Source organism: Narcine bancroftii, chromosome 4 (genome assembly GCF_036971445.1).
Source record: "Narcine bancroftii isolate sNarBan1 chromosome 4, sNarBan1.hap1, whole genome shotgun sequence".
NCBI classification, from domain to species: domain Eukaryota; kingdom Metazoa; phylum Chordata; class Chondrichthyes; order Torpediniformes; family Narcinidae; genus Narcine; species Narcine bancroftii.
Window position 1 is genome coordinate 54,270,216 of NC_091472.1, and position 27,247 is coordinate 54,297,462.

Consider the following 27,247-nt stretch of genomic DNA (forward strand, 5'->3'; position numbering starts at 1 on the left):
GATGCTCACAGAGGAGGGAATCTGGCCATTGATAAACATTGCACTTGGGATGAATTTTACATTCCAAAAATGGCTGAGTTGAGATTGTGACAGTTTGTGAAGGGACCAGAAGCCCATTTGTTGGAGGCATTGGATGCTCCACCCCTGAGAGGCAGGTTGTTCTTTAGATATAATAAGGTTGTCTATTTTTATTTTAGCTGCCATTCTCTTTTTAACTACTGATGATCAGGATTCCATAGCTTTAAAATGGACCAACTTAAAGGAGATAAGAATCTGTGAATTTGCATGGTAAACATCTAAATACCGGAGGCAAGGAATGCCTCCAGGTTTGCCCACTGTCTTCTTCACCTCATTTGTTTTCCTTTTCCCCTCCCAACCTTACCCCATCCACTATGATGCCTGCCACTACAACTCAGAAACTCCTGAAACTAGGAATTCCTAGATATTAGGCACATCCTCACAAACCACCGTCATATACCTCTGTCCAAGACTATCTCTCCTCTGCCAGTCTGTAACTCTCATGACCATGAACTGTGAGATCATTTAGTCTTAATTAAGAGTTAATAATTTAGGTGGGGATTGCTGTTCAGTGCAGAGACAGTAATTGAATAGGGAGTGCAGGTGGGAGTAATTAAAGGAAACTGGTTAGGATTAGACAGTGCTAGTGGTCACATTGGGTAGTGTATTAAAGTAAAGGAAAGGTTTTTGGGAGCGGCAGCGAGAGCACAGGTTGAGGACGAGTCACTGTACATTAAGGTAAGATAGTCTTTATTACTACTTCATTGGGGTAAAGGATGAATGTTAGGGCTGTGTGTTGTTGGGAGTGCCAGATGTGGGAGGTCCTGGAGTCTTCCAGACTCCCGGATGTCCATATCTGCACTAGGTGTGTCGAGCTGCAGATTCTTAGGGACCGTGTTAGGGAACTAGAGCTGCAGCTCGATGACCTCAGGCTGGTTAGGGAAACAGAGGAAGTCATAGACAGGAGTTACAGCCAGGTGGTCAAACCAGGGCCATGGGAGGAGGAAAGGTGGGTAACATTTAGGAGAGGGACAGAAAAACGTAAGGTGCCAGAGAGGAGCCCTATGACTGTAACCCTCAGCAATAAGTACGCCTCTTTGAGTACTGTTGAGGAGGACATCAAAGTTGGGGGGAGCAGCAGTGGCTGTGCCTCTGGCACAGGGTCAGCCCCTGTAGCTCAGAAAGGTAGGGAAAGGAAGAGGAGGGCAATAGTGGTAGGGGACTCCATAGTTAAGAGGACAGATAGGGGATTCTGTGGACGCAGCAAGGAGAACCGGATGGTGGTTTGCCTCCCTGGTGCCAGGGTCTGGGATGTTGCTGCTCGTGTCCCGGATATCCTAAAGTGGGAGGGACAGGAGCCAGAGGTCGTGGTACATGTAGGTACCAATGACATAGGGAGGAATGGAGAAGAGGTCCTAAAAAGTGAGTACAAGCAGTTAGGTAGGGAGTTAAAAAGAAGGACCGCAAAGGGGGTAATCTCTGGATTACTCCCTGTGCCACGTGATAGTGAGAAATAGAATGAGGTGGAGGATTAACATGTGGCTGAAGGGGTGGAATAAGGGGCAGGGTTTCAAGTTTCTGGATCACTGGGACCTTTTTTGGGGAAGATGTGACCTGTACAGTAAGGACGGGTTACACTTAAATCCCAGGGGGACCAGAATCCTGGCAGGGGTATTTGCTAGGGCTACTCAGGATCCTTTAAACTAGAATGGTTGGGGGGAGGGAGCAAAATAGTACAGAGCAGTAAGGAGAAGGTTAGAATGCAAACAAAGCAAGTTTGTAGTAAGTATTTGAATATGGATGGGAAGGTGATAGAGAAAGGAAATGCTCTGGAAGAAGATGAAGGGCAATTGGCAGGAAAAGGAAATAATGTTGTTATTAAAGATGAGGGAAAACAGGGATTAAGAATTGGGAAATCTCTGAAATTCATATATTTTAATGCCAGGAGTATTGTAAAAAAGGTGGATGAGCTGAAGGTGTGGATTGAAACTTGGAAGTATGATGTGGTAGTGATTAGTGAGACATGGTTGCAGGAGGGATGTGATTGGCAGCTGAATATCCCTGGGTTTCGTTGCTTTAGGTGTGATAGAGTCGGAGGGGCAAGAGGAGGTGGTGTTGCATTGCTTGTCAGGGAGAATATTACAGCGGTGCTTAGACAGGATAGATTAGAGGGCTCGTCCACGGAGGCTATTTGGGTGGAACTGAGGAGTGGGAAAGGAGAGGTTACATTTGTAGGGGTGTATTATAGACCACCCGGAGGGGACCAAGACCTAGAGGAGCAAATCTGTAGGGAGATGGTGGATATTTGTGATAAGCATAGGGTTGTAATTATGGGAGATTTTAATTTTCCACATATAGATTGGGAAACACATTCTGTGAAAGGGCTGGATGGGTTAGAGTTTGTGAAATGTGTGCAAGATAGTTTTTTACAACAATATGTAGAGGTGCCGACCAGAGAAGGAGCAGTGTTAGATCTACTGTTGGCAAATGGGATGGGTCAAGTGACGGAGGTTAGTGTTGGCGAGCACTTCGGGTCCAGTGATCATAATGCCATCAGCTTCAATGTCATTATGGAAAGAGATAAGTCAGGGCCAAGGGTTGAGGTTTTTGATTGGGGAAAAGCTAGATTTGAGGAGATGCGAAAGGACTTACAGGGTGTGCATTGGGACAATTTGTTTTATAGGCAGGATGTAGTAGAGAGATGGAAGTCTTTTAAAGATCAGATTTTGAGAGTGCAAAAGCTTTATGTTCCTGTTAGGTTAAAAGGAGGGGCAAAAGGTTTGAGAGAGCCGTGGTTTTCAAGGAATATTGGAAACTTGGTTCGAAGAAAAAGGGAGGCGTACATTAGGTATAAGAAGCATGGAATTAAGGAGATGTTTGAAAAATACATTGAATGTAAGAGGAATCTTAAGAGAGGAATTAGGAAAGCTAAAAGAAGGTACGAGGAGACTATAGCAAGCAGGATGAAAATTAATCCAAAAGGGTTCTACAAATATGTTAATGGTAAAAGGAAAGCGAGAGACAAAATTGGTCCCTTAGAGAATCAGAGCGGAAAACTGTGTGTGGAGCCTAGAGAAATGGGGGAGATATTGAACAGTTTCTTTTCTTCGGTATTCACCAAGGAGAAGGATATTGGGATATGTGAGTTAAAAAAAGCGAATTGGGTAAATATGGAGAATATAGTAATTACGAAAGATGTAGTGTTTGAGGAATATAAAGGTGGATAAGACTCTGGGGCCAGACGGGATCTTCCCCAGGACATTGAGAGAAGTAAAGGAGGAAATAGCAGAGGCTCTGACGGTAATTTTCCAAATGTCATTAGAGATGGGGGTAGTGCCGGAGGATTGGTTCCGTTATTTAAAAAGGGTTCAAGGAGGAAGCCTGGCAATTATCGGCCTGTAAGTTTGACGTCTGTGGTAGGTAAATTAATGGAGAAAGTTCTTAGAGATAGTACTTATAAATATCTGGATAGACAGGGTCTGATCAGGAGCACTCAACACGGATTTGTGGGCGGAAGGTCCTGTTTGACCAATCTGATTGAATTTTTTGAAGAGGTGACTAGGAATGTGGATGAGGGTAGCGCGGTGGATGTTGTCTATATGGACTTCAGTAAGGCCTTCGATAAGGTACCACATGGAAGGTTAGTTAGGAAGGTGCAGTCTTTAGGTATAAATTTTGAGATAGTCAAATGGATTGAACATTGGCTGAAAGGGAGAGGCCAGAGAGTTGTAGTGGAAAATTGTCTGTCAGGTTGTAGGCCAGTGACCAGTGGTGTACCTCAGGGATCTGTATTGGGCCCATTGTTGTTCGTTATATACATTAATGATCTAGATGATGGGGTGGTGAATTGGATTAGTAAATATGCAGACGATACTAAGATAGGCGGAATAGTGGATAATGAAGAAGGTTTTCAAGGATTGCAGACGGATTTGGGCTGCTTAGAAAAGTGGGCTGAAAAATGGCAGATGGAATTTAATGCTGATAAGTGTGAAGTGCTTCATTTTGGTAAGAAGAATCAGAACAGGACATACGTGGTAAATGGGAGAGCATTGATGAATACAGAAGAGCAGAAAGATTTAAGAGTAATGGTACATCGTTCCCTGAAGGTAGAAACTCACGTTAATAGGGTGGTGAAGAAGGCTTTTAGTATGCTGGCCTTTATCAATCATTGCATGGAACATAGGAGTTGGGAAGTAATGTTGAGATTGTATAAGGCGTTGGTGAGGCCTAATTTAGAGTTCTGTGTGCAGTTCTGGTCGCCTAATTATAGGAAAGATATAAACAGAGTGGAGAGAGTGCAGAGAAGATTTACCAGAATATTACCTGGGTTTAAGCATCTAGAGATTGGGCAGATTAGGTCTTTATTCTTTGGAGCGTAGAAGGTTGAGAGGGGATTTGATAGAGGTATTTAAGATTATGAAGGGGATAGACAGAGTGGATGTGGATAGACTATTTCCGTTAAGAGTAGGAGAGATTGAAACAAGAAGACATAAGTTAAGAGTTGAGGGGCAGAGGTTTAGAGGTAACATAAGGGGGAACTTCTTTACTCAGAGAGTGGTAGCGGTGTGGAACGAGCTTCCGGGAGAAATAGTGGCGGCAGGGTCAATTTTATTATTTAAGAAAAAGCTGGACAGGTATATGGATGAGAAGAAGGTGGAGGGTTATGGTCATTGTGCAGGTAGGTGGGACTAGAGAGGAGTGTTTGGTTTGGCGAGGACTAGAAGGGCCTAATGGCCTGTTTCCATGCTGTAATTGTTATGTGTACTCTTGTAGGATTAAGCTATTTGAAACAGTATACCCATTCAAAAGGCCCTCCAGCCTGTGTATCGAAATCCCAGTTAATAATGCTCTACAGTTGAATTCTCCAGGAATTTTGGGGAACTAGAACAGAGCCCATATCCAACCTAAAGTGTAGGTCCATGCCTCAGGATTCAGGACTTATTATTATACGCCAGCCATTTTCCTGTGCCTGTCAGTTGCTATGGGATCAAGCCTTGGCTCCTATGTGATTTATGTATCATGATGTCTGTAACTAACTGGATATTTGGTACATTATGCTTTAATTCTGAATAGTACTCTTTTGTGAATTAAGAAAGGGCTCTTAGCTATATGATCATAAACATAATTGTTGTACAAATCCATTTACTTGTACTTGCATTCACATTTTTTGACTTTTGTTCTTCTCTCTTTCCTTCATGTTACTTTACAGCAGTGGGAAACCTTTGATGATTTGTTTCCCCCATACTCTGTCTAACTTGCTGACCAAGTTATCCACCTGCATGGGCCAAATATGGGCAAATGAGACATGCAATTGCACCTAGTTCTCCTGTTACCTTTGGCAGCTCGTTCTAAGTACCCACCACCTTTTGTGTGAAATGACACCCTTTTAAATCTTTCTCCTCTCACTTTAAATTTATTCTCTGTAGTGTTCGATTCCCCTTCAGGCAAGAAATTGATTTTGTAGGCAAAGGATTAGATGAAACATGGAAACATAATTTATTGCATTTTCCAACAACAACTCTGCTGCTTCAGTGATTATCCTTAGAAAACTGAGGCCATAAAGAATACTTTTGCCAAACTCTGCTGGTACAGTATTTCTAACAGTGAATGCATATTGAAGAACCGAGCTTGCCATTTTTTAACTTGCAAAGTGAGCAATGAAGCAAAGCAAAACTATTATCCATCATCTGTACCCAATGAGTGAGACTTAATTACACGGTTTAATGAAGTGCCTATTGCTAATCAGGCTTGCGTAATAGGTCATGTAGTTAATAGCCAGACCAGTGTTTAAATGCTTGTACATCTCTAACTGTATGGTTCCACTCTTACATGTTCAATAACACTCGAAGGATCACCTCATCAATGTTTGGTTTACTCGCGTTCTTTGGGCAGGGCATTGCGCATAAACTAAGGAGGCCAGATTGCAGTGATATAAAACTTCGACTAGTCTACGCTTGGAATGTTGTGTGCAATTCTGGTCACTCCATTACAGGAAGGATGTGGAGGCTTTATAAAGGGTATAGAAGAGGTTTACTATAATATTGCCTGGCTTAGATGGAATGAGTTATTGGGAGAGATTGGACAAACTTGGATTGTTTTCTCTGGTGTGTAGGAGGCTGAAGCGTATCCTGTTCAGAGTTTGTAAAATCTTGAGAGGCATTGATAGAGGAGACAGACAAACCTTTTCCCCAAAGTAAAAACATCAAATGCATTTAAAGTGAAAGGGAGGATATATAAGGGAGATGTGTGGAGCAAATATTTTACACTGTGTGGTGGGTGTCTTCAGCAGGCTGCTAGAAATAGTGGTGGAAATAATACTTTAGTAACACTTAAGAGGTTTTAAGGTAGATCCATGAACATGAAGAGAATGGAAAGATATCTGTCAATAGCATGCAGAAAATTTTTTCTTTGATTTGGGCAACGCATTCAGTATACTTATTTGGACTGGTGGGGTGGGGGGGTTTGGTGGTGGTATAGCTATTCCTTTGTTGTACTGTTCTTGTGTTTAAATGAATGAATTAGATGCAGGAAAGGGCCACTCAGTTCTTAAGCCTGTTTGGGTATTCAATATGGCGTGGCTTGTCTGTCTGTAACCTCCATTTCCACAGTTTACTTTTGTATATTCTAGTCCACAACCCCCTACTGATCAGGAATCCTCGGTCAGAATTTAAAATGTTCAGTGGTTCTTTTTTCACAACCTGTTGAGGAAGAAAGTTCCAAAGAGTCACAAATTTATGTGAGAAAAAACATACTGTCTTGGATGACCCCATATTTTTAAACAGTGATCACTAATTCTAAATTCTCCCACAAGAGGAAGCATATTCTTCACACCTACCCAATCAAGAAACATCCTATCTGCCTTTGTTTTGGCATTTCTCCCCTGAAGTGCCTTAGAAATGTTTTGTTATGTTAAAGACCCTCCTGAAATGCAAATTATCCTTGCACTCCAGACTGATACTCTAGTGTAGTGCTGAGGAAAGGTCCTCCCATTCAAATGAGTTGTGAAAATCAAGTCCATCTGCTCTCTCAAGTGATATTAAAAGACAACGTCACTGTTTGTAAGAAGGATAGGGGCATTGTCCTCACTAACATTACAAAATATTTCATTGCCTGTAAAGCACCTTGAAAGGAATGTGAAAAGTCCAAATACAATGTAGGTCTTTGCTTTTGTAGGATCCACAAATGTTGATCAACTGTTATTAACGGCAAGGATATTTCTTTGTTTATAAGTCCTTTCCCTTTCATGGGTTTAAATGCCATTAGGGCGAATTGAATTCCTGGTACCTACCAAGTGTGGAATTGTCATATAGGTGTGAAAAGACAGAGGAATGCACTGCAGCTGTGCCTGAGTCATGGAGAAAGCCCAGGTTCTAGTTCACAAAAGCTGGCTGTATTTGTTGAAATGGTTAATGTGACTGTCCCTGAAAGGATAGATTTGAAGCAAGCTGTGTTGAAATGTTATGTTGACAGCAGTAGTAAACCAAGTGTTATATTAATTGTGCTTAAATATTTAAAGTTTACACCAGTGATGGTAGCAATAACCGGAGTGACAATAGCTTGACAGTTTTGAGGTTTTGTACATATCAGAGAACATATTCTGAACAGACAATAGAGAATTTTGCAATTGTTTTCTTTCACTGAAGTTTGGGATGCAGGCTTGAATTTTTCAGTCCTAGAACATTGTAATAAAGTTCCAAGAATTTTATCCAAGAATCTTAACCAGTAGTAAAACAGAAATGTCTAAAGATTTGATGAAACTTGATGAAGAGCGCAAGCCTGAAACATTGGTTCTGTATCTTTATCATTGCTCCATAAAGTCCACTGTTTGACCTGCTGAGTTTCTCCAGCATTGTGTTTTTAGCTTGACAGCTTTAGTGCAGTTACAGGAAGGATGTGGAGGCTTTGGAAAGGGTACAGAAGACTCTTCATACCAAGTTGATAGTGTTTTTAATGGTGCTTACACCTAGCCATGTAACACACCACTGTAGCAGATAATCAGTAACCAAGGAAGTGATAGTCACACAGTGAGCACTTTATAATTTGTGCAGAAAACACAAAAGTTACATACACCACATAAACATTGAGTGGTGGGCTGCATTTCTGAAAATGTCAACTATACATATTTTCTTCCATTTTCTAGCACAGAAACTGTTAGAACATAGATCAGGACAGCACAGAAACAGGCCCTTCAGCTCAAAAAGTCTGCAACAAACACAATGTCCAGTTAAACTAAATGTCTTCTGCTGAGACATGATCAATATTCCTCCATCCCCTGCACATTCATGCAGCTATCAAGCCCAGGGCTAGCTGGAATTGACCCTGAATGCCACCTTGGTCAGCGTTGACAAGTTGGACTGAAAGGTCTGTTTTGTTAGTGTTACTATCACTTTGATGTCCACCACTGCTCTCATTCTAGGCTTGCCACTCTCTGTGTTTTTAAAAAAAAACAAAAAAAAAAAACCTTGAGCCACACATCATGTTTAAATTCTCCCCCTCCCTTCCTCCACTGAAATCCTTGTCCCTAGTATTTGATATTTTTACCCTGGTGAAAAATTATGACTGAATATCCTTCACAATCAAATAAACTTCTATCAGGTCTCCCCTCAGCCTCATCCACTCCAGAGAAAACAATTCAAGTTTGTCCATCCTCTCCCCATAGCTCATACCCTTTTAACTAGGCAGTTTCCTGATCTTTTCTGTACCCTTCACAAACCCTACACATTCTTCATGTAATGGGATGACCAGAATTGCACACACAAGAGAGAGATGCACTTTGAGGTTTCCCCAACTCCCTGCTTTTCCTTTGTCGGGTGGTTACCCGTATCAGACTATCTTTGATGAGCTCTGACCAAAAGCTAAGCCATCCATGTAGCACTCGGGTTTGTGGATGTACCACAGTGTTTCCAGTTGGAGCTGAAATTCTCAGAGCTGGTGCTCAGGTTGGCTGAACCGGAAGCCCCTCCAGCAGATGTAGTCATCCAAACTGCAAGAATCATGGTGAGACTCCCATGTGCAGCAAGTTGCAGAATGTGCAGGACTCAGTTCATCTGTCCCACATTTTAATTTAGGAATTGTGCTTAAAATGTAATTTAATCTAACATTCCTACATTTTACATAAATGATGTAAAAATAAAGAAAATAAGGACATAAGAAATAGGAGGAGGAGTAGGTCATTTGGCCTGTTGAGCCTGCTCTGCCATTCAATGGTTGATCTGATGACCAGCTCATCTCCACCTATCTGCCTTTTCTCCATATCCCTTAATGTCCCTACTTTGTAAAAATCTATACAACCTTGTCTTAAACGTGTTTACTGAGGATGTCTCCACTGCTTCAAAGGGCAGCAAATTCCATAGATTCAGTACCCTCTGGGAAAAGCAGTTTCTCCTCAACTCTGTCTTAAATTACCTACCCTGGTTCTTGAGGCTGTGTCCCCTAGTTCTAGTCTCCCCCACCAATGGGAACAGTGTGCCATCCTCTATCTTTCATAATTTTAAACATTTCTATAAGATCACCTCTTATTCTTCTAAATTTCAGTGAGTACAGTCCCAGACAACTCAATAGGCCCTTTCGAACTGCCACGTAAAATGGGGTTAACCAGGCAATGTGCAAAGTTAGCAAACCCAGTTACATGGCGATTTGAAAGGGTCCAACCAGGTCAATCCGATCAGAACCTAAATGGGTCCCTGACCTACCTTAGAGGTGGCCAGGGAACCCAGTAAAACTTACCCTGGCGTCCTGCTCCGGCGGTTTGAAAGGGGAAGTGGCCGACCCGGTTTCTCTGGTGATGTCAGCACTAGTCCAAACCACCAGCAAAGTGAACTCCAGAAATGAACTTCTGACACAATCACACTGCCTTCAGAGCCCTTGAAGCCCTCTCTCTTCTAATTCTGATTAGCATAATGATAGTGATGGGCAGGGCTGTAGTGTGAAAACCAATCCTTCCAAGATTGTGGCATTTCCTCCAGCGCCGATGCTTTGGTGATAGCTTTGGAAGTCACCTATTCTGAAACTTTTTTTTCATTTGTCGCTATTTCAAAATATTCTTCATGATAAAGGAGTATTGAATCATTTAAAGAGAAATGATGGATTATGGCAATTAGCATATTTTTTTAATGACCTGTATTTGACCTAATGGTCTGAGACTGGTAGAGTGTTGGGTCTACTGGCACACCTTTATATCACTGCCAAGAGATTATGATATTATCTGGATCATTGGATGAGAAGTAGGATTGAGAGTACAACTGTGCCAGCTCTTTCTAAATATTATGGGCAATTGGAAGTTAAAAAAAAATCAACTTGGAATAGACTATCCATCTGGGTGGTCTATCCAGCTTTTTAAATTCTTCTTGTGTTTATATATTGTGGTTAAATACAGCTGAGTAATTTTCAAGACTGTTATAGAAAACAATTAGGAGTTGCTGTGTATCTGGAGACACAGTTGAACTGAACTGCTAAAGGTGCCAGATTTCCTTCCCCAGACATTTGTGAACCAGATGTTTTACAACCATCCTGCATCTTCACAGTAACCAAGTTATTTAATTACCAGTAACTGAGTTTAAATTCACTGGCTACCTTGAATCAATCATTTGCCCAGGCCTCTATTATGTAGCCACTTGACTGTTGGCACTAATTGGGAGAGTTTATTGTGAGTTGATAATGATTTTTGTAGTCATCACTTTGTTCCCATTTACTAGTGATTTCAGCTCTTGTCATGTTATAATGTGTAAGGACATTCAATCCTCTGATACATTTAATTCTCTAATGTATCACCAATTTCACTTTTATCAGAAGATTGTATCAATAGCAATGAGCAACTGTGAGAATAACGCCTTATCAATCTGTTCTCTCCTCACAGCTGATTTTGGAGATTATGGGCAATATGAGTCTCAGGATTTCCTCAGGGAATACATCCTGTTCCCAATGGTAAGTGTAGTGAAAAGTCACCATAAGAACCAGGTTATGTTGATCAAAAATTCTGGATGTGCAAGTTGTTGCAAAGGAGCAAAAGTCTCATCCCCAAATAGCTTTTTATATTTAGAGAATTCGAGCTTCTCTGTGAATGGTCCAGCTCACCTTACACAGAAATGGCCACTCTGATTAGATGTAATCTGTGGTTTCACCATGAAACATCATATCTCGTGTCAACACGGTGAGATCTATGGGTTCTTGGGAAATAGATAAATATCAAGACTTTCCAATCATAATCTTGTTGAGTATATTGGTGACACATTATTTGTAATTGATTGTGGACAATTTCTGTGCTGTGGTCCAGACTAATTTCAGTTTGGATTTTTGGATACACAGGAGGAGACATTCCATTGCTTTACTACAGAGACTTAAGAAGTTTAAAAAAAAATAGGTTATTTCATTGAACATGATTTCAGATTTATTGTCAAAGTACATACATGACATCACATTCAACCCTGAGATTCTTTTTCCTGCAGGCGAGGCAGAATCACCACATTGCTAGTGCAAAATTAAACTGTACACAGTGCATACATGTAAACAGCTGATGGTGCAATACCGAGATGAAAAAAACATCAATAAAGTGCAACCGTAACAGGACTTAAATAAGTCCCTGATTGGGTTTGTTGTTGTTTGTTGTCTGATGGTGGAGGGGTAGCAACTCTTCCTGAACCTGGTGGAGTGAGTCTTGTGGCACCTATACCTCTCTCCTGGAGTCTCTAATTATTTGAGTGACTCTTCACAAATTGGGCTTTCAAGTGCCTGATGCAAGGAGGAGGAAAGTGGAAGAAAACAAAGCAACATTCAAATAATGAGGTGATTGCAGCATGGTCAATTTTGTCATTTAAGAGAAAGTTGGATGAGGAAAGTGGAAGAAAGTTGGATGAGGAAAGTGGAAGAAAGTTGGATGGGGAAAGTGGAAGAAAGTTGGATGGGGAAAGTGGAAGAAAGTTGGATGAGGAAAGTGGAAGAAAGTTGGATGAGGAAAGTGGAAGAAAGTTGGATGGGGAAAGTGGAAGAAAGTTGGATGGGGAAAGTGGAAGAAAGTTGGATGAGGAAAGTGGAAGAAAGTTGGATGAGGAAAGTGGAAGAAAGTTGGATGAGGAAAGTGGAAGAAAGTTGGATGAGGAAAGTGGAAGAAAGTTGGATGAGGAAAGTGGAAGAAAACAAAGCAACATTCAAATAATGAGGTGATTGCAGCATGGTCAATTTTGTCATTTAAGAGAAAGTTGGATGAGTGCATGGTTGTGAGGGGATTGGAGGGATATGGACAAGGAGCAGGTAGGTGGGACTAGAGGAGATCACTTAAATCGGTGCGGACTAGAGGGGCCGAGGTGGCCTGTTTCCGTACTGTAATTGTTATATGGTTAAGAACCAATAGGTAACCAAAATCAAAAATATTCTACGTGATACAAGCATTGCGACAATGACAAGTCATGATACCAGACGGGCATTGTGTCTTGAGTAATAAAGCTTAAAGTGTTGATGGCAGCTCATAAAGATATGCCTGTCTCAGTTGAGATTATTGTCATCAGGTGCATGATGACACATTACAAAGAAATGCACACTTATACTCACATGCTCCTTGTGTAAGATAGTGAAAGACATTAGTGTCACCATCAACATCCTGAGGGTCACTGTTGACCAGGAATAGAACTGGACCTGCCACAAGCACAGTGGCTACAATAAAAGGCTAGAGGATGGATATCCTGTGGTGAGTGATCAGCCTCCTAAAACTTCAGAAACATTTTCATTAGGGATTTGAAGGAAATTGTCAACCTGCCAGAATGAGGGCAGCACTGACAATAATCATGCTTTACACCATCCAGAAGAGCAGGACCCCCCCCCCCCCCCACCCCCGCCAACACCCCCCAAACAAAACTTTATCAAAGGATGATTGGGGCATGGAATTAATTTTCTATTATAACAGAAGAAAGAGTATAGGCATTTGGGAAGGCATAATTTGCAGAGCTATGGAGAAAGAGCAGGCAAACCCTCATGGATGACATAAAATCAATAGGCCAAATGAGATTCTATTCTATGATACTTTGATTTATTTTTAATCCCAAATAATCTAAAATCAGATAGCAATTATGTATGAATTCAGCTGTTCACTCAATCATGTCAGGTACTTACCTGTTTTTATTTCATTAATAAAGAAGGTTTTTATAAGTTGGAAGCATCTATCACTGAAAATAGTTTAAGTCTCAAAGCTGAAAATGGAGAAAAATCACATTCCTGACATTGTAGAAGTGTTGAGGTATCAGGATCAGGCCAATGAGGAAGAAGACAATTGATGGTTTAAAAATGGGCAAGAAACTTTTATGGCTCAGTTCTATGTCACACCAGGCTTATGCAAACACACACTTTAAGCATGAACGCATACATATGAGCCATCATTACATGTGCACGATCACATGGGTACACATTGTTACCCAGGCACATGTACTTCAAGCACACTTAGTGCTACATGGATCTGCTGAGGTAGGAAAAATAAACATTGCTTATAAAAGTTATATTTTATGTGATTTTGGTATAGAGTCACTCTGGACCAATGCAGAATGCCTGCTACCTATTGTGTATTATTTGCCATTGAACTTCCTCCAATATTGCTGGCTTTTGTTAGGGGTCTGGGATCAATAAGTAACAAGGAAATGGAATGAAACTAGCTCCCTCTGCTGGCTAGATGGAGATGGAAGGGAGATCAGGGAAGAGTGGTGTCACCAGATTTTATCTTGAATTAAGTAGATGTAAAACTTCAGATATTTGGTCGAATTTTACAGCAAAATATTAAAATATATCAGTTGAATGTTTTGTCCAAAATTGCAGGTTATTTTTTGAGATATTTTTGAGATATTTCTATTTGGACCCAGATTTTTTTTTTGACTTTGTAAGTTTAGTTGAAAACTTTATTTTTTGAATTTTATACTCTCTCTTGTCAAAACAAACTACAGAGTAATTATTTCAAGTGCTACTGTTCTGTGAAAATATGTTTATTAAAAGCAGTGACTGAGCCGAACTCTGGGACAAAAATGAGTTCTGTTATTTAAACTGTATGCCAGTTAGCTTCCCTTTATATTTGTTTATTTAATCTCTGCATTACATCTAATAAGAACATAAACTTGTTTTAAAACCAAATCAAAGAAGAACCTAAAGTAACATGTAAAGAGCAGAGAGCTGGAAGTGATCTGTCAGGGAGAAGGCAGAGGCCAATTGGAGATTTGTGCGCTTGACAATCATATTATTTAGCAATGTGGTGAAAAATGAATCAATCTGTGCCTAGCAACGTGGTCAGTACCTTGTTAGCAAAGATATTGACTACATGTTTGATGGAGGGAAAGCAAAACACGTTTTCCTGTGTAAGTTATTTTCCTCATTTGGAAACTAATTATACCTTATTTAACTTGGAGCTAAATGTAGGTGGTGACAACAATAAGCAGTTGTTTTTTTTTCAGTCACTTTTACCAGCCCAGTGATTTGGCTTTAGTCATAAACTTGTGGAGTTTTTTTTTTTGGCAATATAAACCTCTCCCCACATCAGGGCAACTGATTTCACATATGAAACCTTACACGAGTGCTATTATTCCAAAAGGCGCCCTACATTATAAATAGAATGATTTATCAATATGGGAAGCAGCATAATGTGCAAAATTAGTGTAATATTAAAGCCTGTACATTTTCTGGGATCTCATTAACCTCGTAAGCCAGCAGAGCAGTCAAACACACCAGCTGATTTCCCTCGGCTTGTGCTCTAGATCATGCCTTTGATGCTGGTTTATGTCAGTGAAATATGTTAAAACCTGATCTGGAACAATACAAAGGCAGTATGTTATGCCTGCAGGCAGCCCCATGCTTGAAGGGTGCTTTCTTTTGTTTCTGATTTCCATGCCAAGACATGACTGCTCATTTGAAGTAACTTTTTTTGTATGAAGATCAAACACTCGATTCCTTCCAGGGTTTTTACTCTTCCCTTTAAATCAAAAGAAAATCTTTTTGACTTTGCAGGTGCAGTTGATCTAAACAATCTGTAACCATGTCTCAAATTGGATAATGTTCCAACTGCAACCATTCGTCCGGAATTCTTTGCCATAAGAGCTGTTCATATTTTGTAAATATTTGGGGGTGGATTTCAAAGATATTTGCAAATCTGAATGGGATGCATACCATTGATGTCAAATTCACTTGAGAATATTTAACTTTTCTAATTCAGCAGGTTTATTAAACCAGTAAGTTGACCTTATAACCCATGAACTTGAGGCATGCAAAGGTTGTTAAAATTGGGCTGGAGGATTGATTGTTTTATGTAATTAGCTGAGCACAGGTGCAATTTTTTTCGTCATTCAGGCATGAGTCTAGTCACGTGTAGGGCTTGGCATTGCAGGAAAGATGCTCTTTTGAAATAACAAAGCCATGTATCCATCCATTCAAGCCCATTGCTGGAGAAGAACTTGATGGTATGGCTTTAGTGCCTTGCACTATTCCTAATCTTTACTTCGTTATTGGGGAACCATCAGCAATGGCACATCTCTATTTGCTATTTGGATTGTGCATTCCTCAAATAAACTAAGAATTATTTGCTTTCTAGAGTATGCTGCTTTCCATTGGTTTTGCTATTCTAATTGCAGTACCAATTTACAAGTCTCAAATGATGGCAAAGCATTACTTTTGGTGGGGTTTGGCTGTTTTTTTTCTCAGGGAATTCAGATAAATAGTGGAAATTCTGAGGAAATGTTGAGAGATCTTTGAGAGAACCAACATTCTATTTCAGTGGAATAAAGCATATGCAAGTCAAATCCAGTCATGGTTTTGCCTAAATTCTAGCAGAATAAAAACTGGGAAGTAGGGATATTATATAATTTAATTTGTCTCTCCCAACCCAAATGAATTTGTTTTATTGCAAATAGAACTTCTCAGGATTCACAGAGTTTTACTTAGTGTATCATGAGGTTGAATGCACTCTTGCTTGATGAGGCCCAAGCAACAGTGATAATTGAATTTCTGTCACTTTCTGTGCTCTGTACATCTAATGGGATTAATTCATACATTTAGGTGGAATATTATTCTGTTGCAATATATTTACAGGACTGGGCTCAGGATGAACGAATGTTGGAGGAGCTGACTAGGAAGGTAGCAGTGCAACACCAGGCCTATAGGTAAGAAGGTCTTTAGGGCTGCAAGAACACAGTGCAGATACCCAGCTACGATAATCTGTGAGAGCTCAGTTTCTTACATACTTTGCTTCATTTTGCATCAAATTACTAAGAATTGCTGCATGTTACAGCCTGACACCAGTTTATAAATACTTGTTCATCCCCTTGTAACCTATTCATGAGACTATTCAAAGGTGGCCATTCCAAAGGAGGGCCTGGGGTTCATAGCTTACCATATATACAGTGTGCTTGCATTTGTTGTTTTGCAATACATTTAAATCTGATTTTAAAAAAAAACATGTCTTTTTTTAAACACTCTCTCTGTCTCTCTGTCTCTCTGTCTCTCTGTCTCTCTGTCTCTCTGTCTCTCTGTCTCTCTGTCTCTCTGTCTCTCTGTCTCTCTGTCTCTCTGTCTCTCTGTCTCTCTCTGCCTCTCTGTCTCTCTCTGCCTCTCTCTCTCTCTGCCTCTGTCTCTCTCTCTCTGCCTCTGTCTCTCTCTCTCTGCCTCTGTCTCCCTCTCTCTGCCTCTGTCTCCCTCTCTCTGCCTCTGTCTCCCTCTCTCTGCCTCTGTCTCCCTCTCTCTGCCTCTGTCTCCCTCTCTCTGCCTCTGTCTCCCTCTCTCTGCCTCTGTCTCCCTCTCTCTGCCTCTGTCTCCCTCTCTCTGCCTCTGTCTCCCTCTCTCTGCCTCTGTCTCCCTCTCTCTGCCTCTGTCTCCCTCTCTCTGCCTCTGTCTCCCTCTCTCTGCCTCTCTGTCCTCTCTCTGCCTCTGTCTCCCTCTCTCTGCCTCTGTCTCCCTCTCTCTGCCTCTGTCTCTCTGTCTCCCTGTCTCACTCTCTGTCTCTCTCCCTGTCTCACTCTCTGTCTCTCTCCCTGTCTCACTCTCTCTGTCTCCCTGTCTCACTCTCTGTCTCTCTCTCTCTCTGTCTCTCTCTCTCTGTCTCTCTCTCTCTCTGTCTCTCTCTCTCTCTGTCTCTCTCTCTCTCTGTCTCTCTCTCTCTCTGTCTCTCTCTCTCTCTGTCTCTCTCTCTCTCTGTCTCTCTCTCTCTCTGTCTCTCTCTCTCTGTCTCTCTCTCTCTGTCTCTCTCTCTCTGTCTCTCTCTCTCTGTCTCTCTCTCTCTGTCTCTCTCTCTCTGTCTCTCTCTCTGTCTCTCTCTCTCTGTCTCTCTCTCTCTGTCTCTCTCTCTCTGTCTCTCTCTCTCTGTCTCTCTCTCTCTGTCTCTCTCTCTCTCTCTGTCTCTCTCTCTCTCTGTCTCTCTCTCTCTCTGTCTCTCTCTCTCTCTGTCTCTCTCTCTCTCTGTCTCTCTCTCTCTCTGTCTCTCTCTCTCTCTGTCTCTCTCTCTCTCTGTCTCTCTCTCTCTCTGTCTCTCTCTGTCTCTGTCTCTCTCTGTCTCTCTCAGTCTCTCTCTGTCTCTGTCTCTCTCTGTCTCTCTCTCTCTCTGTCTCTCTCTCTCTCTGTCTCTCTCTCTCTCTGTCTCTCTCTCTCTCTCTGTCTCTCTCTCTCTCTGTCTCTCTCTCTCTCTCTGTCTCTCTCTCTCATGTCCTTTTCTTGGAATGGCCACTTTCAAGATCCCAGCTTTCACTTTGATTTTGGAGACGCACGAGATGTGATGAAGGGTTTGGATCTGAAACTTCGATAATTGTTTTTTCTCCCACTGAAGCTGATTGACCTGCAGAGTTCCTCCAGTAGATCGTTTTTGTTTCACTTTGTATTAATGTTTATTTTTTGAAATTCTTACGATCAGTGGGAGCTATGTTCTAAAAATCGTAACCTTGAACATTGATAACAGGGACAAATGTAATTCTGTGGAACTTCTGGGAGTGAATATTTTGGGATAGCTTAATTTGGATGGAAACTCAGAAACAGATTTAAAACCATAAAAACTGCAATTATTTAACAGGTCAAATTCAATGCCCTTCATAATGTTTGGGACATAGACATTTTTTGTTTCTGCACTCCACAGTTTTAAATTGTGCTTAATGTGCTCATTCCAGATTTTATTAAAAGTTATTAGTATAAATTTTGGTTTGACCATGTAGAAATTACAGAACATTTTATATATAGTTCCCGCATTTCAGGGCACTATCCTGTTTGGGACATTTTTGTTCACAGGTTTTTGTGAATATTCAGATATGTTTAATTGCTTCATTGGTGCAGGTATAAGAGAGCTAGGCTTGCTTTTAAGTTTTACATCGCGTTTGGAGTCTGTGTTGCCATTTTTCAACATGAAAGAGAAAGAAACCATTATGAGGCTGACAAACAACAAGAGACATCACCCAAATATTGAGATTACCAAAATTAACTGTTTAGAACATCATTAAGAAGGAAGATGGTACTGGTCAGCTCAGTAATTGCAAAGGGACTGGTCGGTCAAGGAAGACCTTCCACTGCTGATGACAGAAGAATTCAAATTCTAATGAAGTAAAATCCTCAAAAGCCTGTCTGACTGATCAGGAACATTGTTCAGGAGGCAGATGTAGATGTGTCAATGACTACTTCCCGTAGAAGATTTCATGAATCGAAATACAGATGAAAACCATTAGGCACAGAACAAGGGTGGGCAGATTACAGTTTGCCAAGAAGTATTTAAAAAGGCTTGCAGAATTCTGGAATAATGAGATTAACCTGTATCAGAGTCATTGTGAGACCATTCAGTAGAGGTGTAAAGAAACTGCCCAAAATCCAAAGATATCAACATGTCTGTGAAACATGGTGGTGGGGGTGTTATAGCCTGGTCATCTCTCTTCATTGATGCGGTAACTGCTGATGGCAGTAGCAAAATAAATTCTGAGGTGTATAGAAAATTATAATCTGCTCAAGTTTGAGAAATGCCTCCAAACTCATTGGATGGCACTTCAACCTACAGCAAGACGATGATCCTAAAACAACAAAGTCGTTTTTCAAAGCTAAAAGCTGGAAAATTTTAATGGCCAAGTCAGTCATCTGATCTAAATCCAGTTGACCATGCCTTTCATATGCTAAAGAGAAAACTTAAGGGGACAAGCCCCTGAAACAAACAGGAGCTGAAAATGATTGGAGTAGAGGCCTGGCAGAGCATCACCAGAGAAGCTACTCAGCACCTAGTGATGTCTAAATCTGACTTCAAGCAGTCATTTGCATGCAGGGGATATGCAATAAAGTACTCAACGTGATTACATTAATGTACGTTCTATTGCTATGTCCCAAATATTATGGTACCCTGAAATGAGGGGGCTATGAATTTAAAAAGTGCAGTAATTGCTACATGGTGAAACCAAAAAGTATACAAATAACCCTGAATAAAATCTGGAATATGTATTTTAATCACGTGAATTATTTGATTACAAATTTAAAACTATGGAGCAGAGGCGCAAGTAAAGGAAAAATGTGTTTTTGACCCAAAAATAATTTGGAGGGGACTCTCTGTGTGACGAAAAAGAAACAGTTAATGTTTCAGATTTGAGACAAAAGGTTTTGAACCTGAACCATAAACTCTGTTTCTCATTCCACAGATGCCATCCAACCTTCTGTTTTCAGATTTTCAACAGCAGTACTGTTAAAAATTTTAAAAATTAATACTATTAGTTGGCTACACTGATTACGTGAAGACACATCTAGTTGTGAAATTATCTTTGAGCCTTTTTCCTCTGAAAATGATTCCCTTTTCACCAAGACGTTGCTGATCTGCCCTAATAACCATGAATTGCATATACTCTCTCTCTAGTGGGATGCCACCTGCAGAGGCTGAATTACTGTATATTAAGGGAGTGGAACAGCTTGAAGGCTTTGGGCAAGAAAGTTTTCCCGCTAAGGTAATTAGAAACCAATATAATTTACAAGGGAGCTTTACTAATAGTTAATAACTTCTTTAATAAATCAAGTTGCAAGCATATTAAAAATATTCTTCTTATGGATTGACGCAATAAAAAAAACTGAACTAGAATTTATCAAGGAAGATTTTCTGAATGTTTTTTTCAAAAAGGAGGATCTAAGCTGGGAACTCTCTGCAGACCAGTCAGCATGTGTGGAAAGAGAAGCAGAGTTAAAATTTCAGGTTGAGGTCCTTGTGTCAGAGAAATGAATGAGTTTTTTTTTTAATCTCATAATTCTGACAAAGGGTCTTGGACCTAAAATGTTCACCCTGCTTCTCTTTCCACAGATGCTGCCCGACCTGCTGAGTTTTCACTTTCAGATTCCCAACTTGTTCAGTTTTCCTATGATTTTTCAACAAAGAGTCACGATTTGACTTTGGCAAAAGGGTCATTAAAGGTAGCACTTTAGCAAGAATGGGATACTTGCCTATTGCACATCTACCAAGTAAATCTGTTAAGAAACCACCAAGGCCCTGGAATGCAAGTTTTTTTTTAAAGAGCAATTTCCTTGCTAAGGAGCAGCCAAGACCCCATGGGTCCTACATATAATATTGGGCCTATCTCAGCAACTGCAATCATCCATCTCACCCGATGTTCCGCCTTCCTGCCGTTTCTCCTCCTGGTAGTGAGCTGCATATTCAAAAAGACAAGAGACATTCAAAGGAAGGCTGGGTACTTAAAATATGTTGGCAAAGGCTTGGCTGACAATTATTGCAGAGGGTATATCAGAATGTTATGCTGTTTTATTATTTTCATGAACACCCAATCTCTTTTAACAGGACAATATTGGAAACGATGCTTTCATTGGCATTTCCTTTATGGGAATATTTGTAAAGCATAGGAATGGACGACCAACTATAACATATAGGTAAGCTCAGAAATAAAATCTTAGGCATGCAATTGTATGTCTGAATTGAGCATTTAACTTTAAAGGTTGTGTGCATTTTTATTTTGCTTTATTCATTGTCCTGGTGCAGTGTCATTATCAGTCAAGTGGAGGGGTTGGTGACTCAACATCAATTTCTTCTGAGAGCACAGAAATATGGTGTCAGGATAGTGAATGTCCTGTGTCCTGGTATAATGTAAACTTTCTTTCCTATCACCCCTTTCTCATTTTTATTCTATTTTTATTCTATTTTGGAGCACCAGGATAAAACCCTTCATTTCAAAGCATAAGACGATAAGACCATAAGACCAAGAAGCAGAATTAGGCTATTCAGCCCTTCGAGTCTGCTCCATTCAAATCATGGCTCTGGTGCATTCTTCCTTTCAGCCTCATTCTCCTGCCGTCTCTCCACAACTTTTAATGCCCTTACTTAACAAGAACCTGTTTTAAATATATCCAATAACTATTTCCATATCTGTCTATAGCAACAAATACCACAGATTTATCACCCTCTGGCTGAAGAAACGGCCTTGTCTCTGTTCTAAAGGGATGTCCTTTTATTCTGAGACAGTGCCCTATGGTCTTTGACTCTCCCACTACTGGAAACATCTCCATACCTGCTCTCTCCTGCTCTTTCTGTGTTCAGAATGTTTCAATGAAATCTCTCCTTAACTTTCAAAACTCCAGTGTGTTCAGGCCCAGAGCCATCAAATACTTCTCATATATGAACCCTCTCCCTTGGATCATTTTCATAAACCTCCTCCAGATCCTCTCCAATGCCAGTACATCCTTCCTTAGATCTGGAGCCTTAAACTGCTCATGTTAGTCCAAATGTGGTTTGATCAATGCTTTGTAAAGCCTCTGAATTACATCTTTGTCCTCTCTAAATAAAGCATTCCTATGCCTTTTGAATTATCTCTTCAATTGCTGCTTTGCAGTTTTCCCTCCTAGGATTCCCTTCCAATCAGCATTAGCCAGCTCTTCCCTCGTGCTTCTGCAGTTACCTTTACTCAACTATAATACCATCTCATCCAATTTTAGTTTCTCTCTCTCAAACTGCAGGGTGTGGGTTACAACCATCATGCAACATAAATTTGTCTACTTATGTGTTCATATTTTTTAATTTTGTATTTGACTACATGAATGGTCTAAAATTTTAAAAATAAATATTAATTAAAAAAAAAACTGCAGGGTGAATTCAATTGTATTGTGATCACTGCCTCTTTGTGATTCTTTTACCTTGAACTCCCGAATCAAATCCAGTTCATTACCCAGCACCAAATCCAGAATGACCTTTTCCCTTTATGGGCTCGACCACAAACTGCTCTAAAAAGCCATCTCATAAGGCATCCTTGGGATCCAGTCCCAATCTGGTTTTCCCAGTCAACCTGCATGTTGAAGTCCTCATGACCACTGTAACATTGCCTTTCTTATATGCCTTTTCTCACTTCTTTTGTAATTTGTATCCCACATCCTGGTTGCTATTTGCAGGCCTGTAAATATCCCTTGTTAGCATATTACAACTCCAATTATCCAAAATCAGATTCTCCGAAATCCTCATTTATCAAACATTTTTTTTAAGATTTCAGATAAATGAGGATATCTGAAACAAATTCGAGCCAAACTGACCTCACAGGTTGGGAAAAAAAATTCACTCAACATGAAATTAGAACAACAATTGTCCTCATTTTGGGTAACTCCCTCCCCTCTCTCTTTCCATTTTTTCTTTACCTTTCCCATGGATTTTTCTCTCCAATTTTCCTTCTCAAACTGTGTGCCACTGTCTCCCAGCCGCAAGCGGTCGGAAGAATCTTTTGTCCTAGCATCATCAAGGAGAGTGGCTTCTCGGGCAGGAGCGGGACCTACTCTGAACCCTCCTCTTGCCCTACTACCGCACCCTCACACCGGAACTCCCCGATGTGCGTATGTGGAAGGCCTGGGGGAGGATTCAGAGTTGGGACCTGGCCGTCAGGCGCTATGGTGACCAGGGAGACAGGAGCCTGCCGACTCACCAGTGAATGTTTCACTGCCACGGGAAGCCTCCTCAGGGATCAGCAGCAGTGGTGGGGACGTGTCGGGGATTGGCAGCGGCGGTTGGGAAGTCTTGGTGATCGGCAGGGCCAGCATTTTCTGGTGAGGATTAAAAATTGTTTTAATGCTTAAAAAGCCTTCCCTTGTTGTTTAAAAGCTGATACAAGTGATTTGCGGTTGCTGCTGGGCTGTTTTTAAAAAATGACCAGTTCTCTGGAAAAAAAACAGATTATTCAACATAGGCTCGATCCTGACCATTTCAGATATTCTGAGTTGTTCTGTATTTTTTCACCCTTGCAGTCTCTTAATTCTACTCACAAGGATTCTGCATCTTCTAATCCTATAATCCCTTCTTGCTAAGGATTTGATTTTTTTTTTACCAACAGAGCTATCTCTGGAGTAGGATATGTATCCTTGGATGTTTAACTCACATTCAAACAGCTCTCTCCTTTCCCAATACTGGTGCAAATATCCCACGAATTCAACCCCACTTCTCCCACACCAATCTTTGAGCCATGTCTTTATGTACATGGCTCAGTTAACAATTCAGATATTATTGCCTTTTTGTTACTTCTTTTTAATTTAGTCCCTAGCTGCTCAAATTCCTTCAGAACAACCTCTTTCTTAATTTTCTCTATTCCTTTGAACCACCAGAACTGGATTTTTCCTCTCACACCCCATGCATTATTTAATAAGAGTGAAGTTTATTTTGACAATATCAACAAACCCTGAAAAATAAAATTCAGATATGGTCAATAATACAAAGTAATTTTAAACCCGCAGATGGAATGAAGTTGGAAATATTACACACAACAAGTCTTCAATTAACGTAGAATTGACAAGCAAGGAGGAAACAGTTTTGTTTCACACAGTAAGTATCTGGAGCAGTTCTGGTCTGCATTACCCTTGCAGTCTCTTTGACTTGGTAGTAATCTTTGAAAATAGCTCTGTGATCCTCAGAAGCACTTTAGTGCTGTCCTCTGGGTATGCTGAACTTCAGAGAATTATCTTTGATATTTTTGATTTATTTTGACCTATCCTAGCTTCCAATGCTGTGGCCTGGTAATTCAATCACATAAACACTTTTTCCTGATATTATGCTATTGGAAATTGGTAACCTGATGATTATTTCTTTGGCATTTCACATTATTTGCAGATATTTCACAAGATCACAAGACAAAGAAGGAGGCCACTAGGCCCATCGGGTCTGTTCCATAAAATTACACTAAGCTACTCGACACTAGTTTCAATTCCTGGCCTTTTCTCCATATCCCTTGATGCCCTCGCTAATGAGATACTTGTCTATTTCTTGTTTAAATATTCCCAGTGATCTGGCTTCCACTGCTGTATGCGGCAGCGCGTTCCACAGATCGACGACCCTCTGGCTAAAGAAGTTCTTCCTAATCTCTGTTTTATATGGATAACCTCTAATTTTCAGACTATGACTCCTTGTCCTTGATTCACCCACCAAGGGAACCATCTTACCCGCATCCACCCCTATCTAAACCTTTCAAAATACAAAAAGCCTCTATGAGATCTCCTCTCATTCTCCTATACTCCAATGGATACAACCCAAGAGCTGCCAAATGCTCCTCGTACGTTAGCCCTTACATTCCGGGAATCATTCTAGTAAATCTCCTCTGCACCCTCTCCAACAACATCACATCCTTTCTAAGATAGGGGGCCAAAACTGCACAGTACTCCAAATGAGGCCTCACCAGTGCCCCATAGAGTCTCATCAACACTTCTTTACTCTTTTACACTATTCCTCTTGAAATGAATGCCAACATAGCATTCGCTTTCTTCACTACCAATTTCACCTAGACCCTTTCTTGCATGAGTCATCCTTGGGTGCCAGACACTGTTTCTAGGCCTAGCTCACCTCTCCACTCCCGACCCTTCTTTGCTGTGGCAGCCCTCCCTTGTGCAGCAACAACTTTACTTAAAGTTTGTAAAAATGTTCAGATGGTGTTGTTGATGCAGGTGCGCGTTCATGAGCAAGAAGACTGACCATTTACATGAGCAGCAGTCAGATGTCCACATTGTACCCAAACCCTTTTCCTGGATAGCCATTACTCCTTGGGTGTGGCAGGCAGCTAAAGAAGCTGCCTACATTCTCCATCAGTAGTTTAGTGGATGGTTAGCTGTTGGGAGGGGTCAGCTCAAGGCTATCCCCTTGCTTTCCTCAGGGTGTTTATTTGAAAGGTGTACCCTGAAAGACCTAGCAACTCATTAACATAAACGCAGAGACATTTTTTTCATGAAAAGATACTAATATACTCATTGTAGCTGTGAGATCCATTGGATTGGTTATATTTCAAACTTAATTATTGTAAATATATTTGTAATGATGATCTTATGTAATATCATTTGGTTTGTTTGTCCCCTTCAGGATGATATTGAAATGGCAAAATATATCTCACGGTTGTTCACAGCAAGGCACAAGTTCTATAAACAAAACAAAATCTGCACAGAGTGAGTATTCTGAGCATCACGCTCCACTCCACGTACTTCACAGTCGAAACAGATAACTTGCCTAATCACTTTGTGACCAGACATTTTTTTTTATAAATAATAAAATTTGTTTATTGTTCTTGAAATGATTTTTTTTAGAAAAATAGCTGCACTACAACATCCTCCATTTTGATACAGTGAAGAATTTAACAGTGTTCATAATTTCCAGTTAAACTTGTAAAAATATCACAGCAGTGAATTTTACCACAGCAGGATGGCAGCTGTCCGTCTTAATTTCTGAGGGGGGGGAAATCTCGATCGATTTTATCACTAGGCAAATCTTGTCAAGTGCTTGTGTGCCTCTTAGAAGCAGTCCCTAAGCTTTACAGCATAGAAATGGACCCTTTGGCCCAATTTGCCCATCAAAATCATCTCGTCTACCCAAGCTAGTTAGATTTCGCAATTCCCTCAGAAGCTGGGAAATCTTGGTTAACTGTGGAGGCAGATGGTTCCCTACATCAGGAACCCTATGAAAGCCAGCTGGCAGTGATTCTTCTACATATTTGATTTTAGCTCTTGTGTTCAGTTTAGACTTCAGTACTATAGCCTTAAGATTCATATATTATCATTATGAATGCAAGATGAACAAAAATCTTTCCTTGGTTTGCCCTGCAAAGACACGCAAAGAGTCTCCAAGACATACAGCGCCATTATTAAAACAAGAGAGAGAAGCAAAGTAATGTCGCTCCAGAGACGGTGGGTTTCCATGGATCCTGCCACCTCCTCCAATATCGCCTCCACAGGATGGCATGGTTGGCATAGCAACAACTTTACAGCATCAGCGAATGGGACTGAGGTTCAAATCCCTTACTGTCTGTAAGGGGTTTGTATGTACTCCCCTTGCCTGCGTGGATTTTCCCAGGGGAATCTGGTTTCCTCCTCAAAACATACCGGAGGTAGTTTGATTGGGTGTAAATTGGGCAGCATGGGCTGAAATGGCCTGTTAACATGCTATATGTTTACATTTAGAATTTAAATAGCCAATTGAGATCTTGTATCCACATCACCCCTCTCTGACTCCTCATGCCCAAAGTGTTAGGAGCTGCCAGCACCCAAGGCCTCTCAGGAAGCCTGCTGGCCATTGCACCTTCACGAGTGCCAGACCCAGTCTTGGTTCCCAGGATATGGTCACACGTTAGTCATCTAACTGACAGCAGCAATGACTGAATAAACCTTTAATAGTTTTATGACCTTAAATTATAACCTGACATATTTTTAGTGTTGTTTGACTTGGTTTGACTCACTAGCTCCTTTTATATTGAAACCTCATTATGCAACCACTTAGCGTTTGTGTGCAGTCTTTAACATTGAAAAGGTATGTTGGAGGCAGAGTCAAAAAATAGAAGCCAAGCTAAAGATGTAATACTTGGAAGGAGACTGAAAGTAGGGTCATGGTGAGAGGTTTTAAGAAGCTGGTGTTAGATCCTGGAAGGAAGAAAATCATAACAGTTAGTCAAAAGGTGAAGAGGATTTCAGTGAGAAAGGCTGTAAGGCAAAAGGACATTAGAGCTAGGGAGGGTCAACGTCTTGGAGAATGTGTAACCCAAAAGGGAAAATTTAAAATCTGAGGCAAGATCATTCTCTATAAGGAATGGGTGATTTGCAAACAGTGCAGGGTAGAAAAAAGAGCAGGATTTTGGAAGCCTAAAAAGTTCAGAGGAGAGTCCACAATAGAGTTTTGAGATACTTGGACCTTGTGTTGGCAGAGGTGCTTTCAGCTGCCTTTGGGACACGATGGCCTGGCTGCAATTGGAGACCAGGGTGGAGTGGGGATGGAGTGTGGGGAGAGTGAAATAATGTAACATTTGTGTGGGGGTTGGGGGTGGGGTGAAGC

The 27,247-nt window shown here is 40.8% G+C and overlaps 1 protein-coding gene across 6 annotated transcripts in view; it reads left to right on the forward strand.

Annotated features, from left to right (window-relative positions):
- LOC138760566 (tyrosine-protein phosphatase non-receptor type 14-like) overlaps window positions 1–27,247 on the forward strand; it is a 282,028-nt gene that overhangs the window by 203,162 nt on the left and 51,619 nt on the right. For all 6 annotated transcript variants that reach the window (XM_069931296.1, XM_069931297.1, XM_069931300.1 and 3 more), the window contains 6 exons: window positions 10,874–10,941; window positions 16,066–16,136; window positions 19,835–19,922; window positions 20,762–20,850; window positions 23,683–23,770; window positions 25,292–25,374. In XM_069931296.1, the coding sequence (XP_069787397.1) occupies window positions 10,874–10,941; window positions 16,066–16,136; window positions 19,835–19,922; window positions 20,762–20,850; window positions 23,683–23,770; window positions 25,292–25,374 (487 nt within the window). The remainder of the gene's footprint in view (window positions 1–10,873; window positions 10,942–16,065; window positions 16,137–19,834; window positions 19,923–20,761; window positions 20,851–23,682; window positions 23,771–25,291; window positions 25,375–27,247) is intronic.